The sequence below is a fragment of the Hipposideros armiger genome, unplaced genomic scaffold (genome assembly GCF_001890085.2).
Source record: "Hipposideros armiger isolate ML-2016 unplaced genomic scaffold, ASM189008v1 scaffold_15, whole genome shotgun sequence".
Taxonomy (NCBI): Eukaryota; Metazoa; Chordata; class Mammalia; order Chiroptera; family Hipposideridae; genus Hipposideros; species Hipposideros armiger.
In genome coordinates this window covers 5,721,166-5,722,915 of record NW_017731365.1, presented here as the reverse complement: position 1 = coordinate 5,722,915, position 1,750 = coordinate 5,721,166, and the positions used below count along the sequence as shown (strand labels likewise).

Sequence of the window (1,750 nt, the reverse complement as noted above, 5' to 3'; positions counted from 1 at the left end):
TCCTATAGGTGTTTTGGTTTATTTCAGGGCCTTCGATATCTTAAATGAGGAACATTCTAAAGGTCCAATTACTCTGTAATTTTTCAGTCAGTATCTCAGTGGTTTCTTTAAAGTGAATGCTGTCTTTCTGTAACTCTTCCCTGTATTACCTGAAAATTCATTTGGGTTTACTATCAGGAAAAGGGAAAGAAATGTCCTAGGGGACACCTGCTTGTATAAGCCATTTACATCTCATTTTAAATTAGTTAAATTAGCTTTATTTTCATAAGCTAATGTCAAGGGAGAAGATTGATTTGAGGAAAAAGGAAGAGAAAATAGAGATAATTTGACCCAGGCCAGATGAAGTAAAGGGAAAAGGGACAGTCTCTGGAAAACCAGAAGGACTTAATTATGATTCTCTTACAACAATGGTGGTATGGAAAGAAATCTGAGTTATGTTTAGCTGACTCTAGGATAGGTACATTGAGCACGTGAGTAAGCATGGCTCAGTAGGAAACATTATGGGAAGAGGAGTCCAGAATCATCTGACACAATAGTAACCAGATCTAACCACATCTTCATAACCTGAAATGAATTCTCACTTAGTTTCAGATGTGCTGCTGTGATTATCAATTCTGGAACTTTTAAAGGCTTAAAGGAATAGTTTAAGACATTAACGTTTCAGAAAGGTAGCATGGAACAGATACGAGAGACTAGATTTAGAATCAGAGAAGGTTTTAGTTTTAGCTTTACCTCAGACAAATCTTTTAACTACTCTGATTCTCACATATTCTGTAAAGGGGGTAAATAATATCTATGTCACAGGATTATTGTCAGGATACAGTAAGAATAGGTGTAAATAAGCATTATTAATTATAAAGTCTGCTGAATATAAGGTTTTTATATAAATTGTATACACATTTTTCACAGGATTTATGAAGTTCACACCTCTTCAACTGCTTGTATAAAAAGTTTCAGTGTTTCCATGAGTTACTAGTGAAATTTACAAAAGATAAAATCAAATTATGTGGAGAAAAAAATGAACTCATTTTAAAATGTTTACTCTCAGGAAGAGGCAAATGACATGTGCAGAGGAAGAGGCAAATGTATGTGCAGGAAGAAAATACACAGGGAAGCCTGGTATGTGGAAGCAATAGGTATGTGGAAGCAACAGGAATTTATATCGACTAAACACATGAACTCTGATACCTGAGAAGTAATAGAAAATAGTAACAAAGTGACATAATCTAATTATGGTTAATATTGGTAGTATTGTTTAGAAAAAAATCGATATCAATATATAAATAGGAGTCAAGTAAAAAACTTAAAAGACATAATACTCACATATCTGTGTGGTCGAATGCTAGGTATTCCTCTATTATTCCTTCAGAGAAGATTATACAGTCTTCCTCTTCCTTTTCCATAGAACACAAGCTAGGGGATTTGGCAATGGAAGATGCTTTATGAACATAAGAAGAAAAGTGTAACTTCTTTCCCCTAATACCAAATCTGGGAGAGAAAAAAAGCAAATATTAATTATGTACAACATAAACAGTTCTCACAACAACTCAGTCACATGAGTTTCAGCTCAAAGTGCTTTGCCCTGGCAACACCTTCCTGGACAACTTCAAGCTTTAATGCCTATTCGTTCTCAGAACAGGGAGAATAAATACTAGCCATAGAACTACTCTACTTAGGTGTATTACGCAGTATCGAATTCTGCTTGCTATCTTTTCAGATGCAACAGCTATGGCTAAAAAATAAAATAAAA

At 34.4% G+C, this 1,750-nt stretch overlaps 1 protein-coding gene across 1 annotated transcript in view; it reads right to left on the bottom strand.

The window, feature by feature from the left end:
* The window catches only part of FAM149B1 (family with sequence similarity 149 member B1), a 55,619-nt gene that overhangs the window by 26,265 nt on the left and 27,604 nt on the right, over positions 1-1,750 (bottom strand). Inside the window, exon 4 of the mRNA XM_019624663.1 lies at positions 1,324-1,488. Coding sequence (XP_019480208.1) covers positions 1,324-1,488 — 165 coding nt within the window. The remainder of the gene's footprint in view (positions 1-1,323; positions 1,489-1,750) is intronic.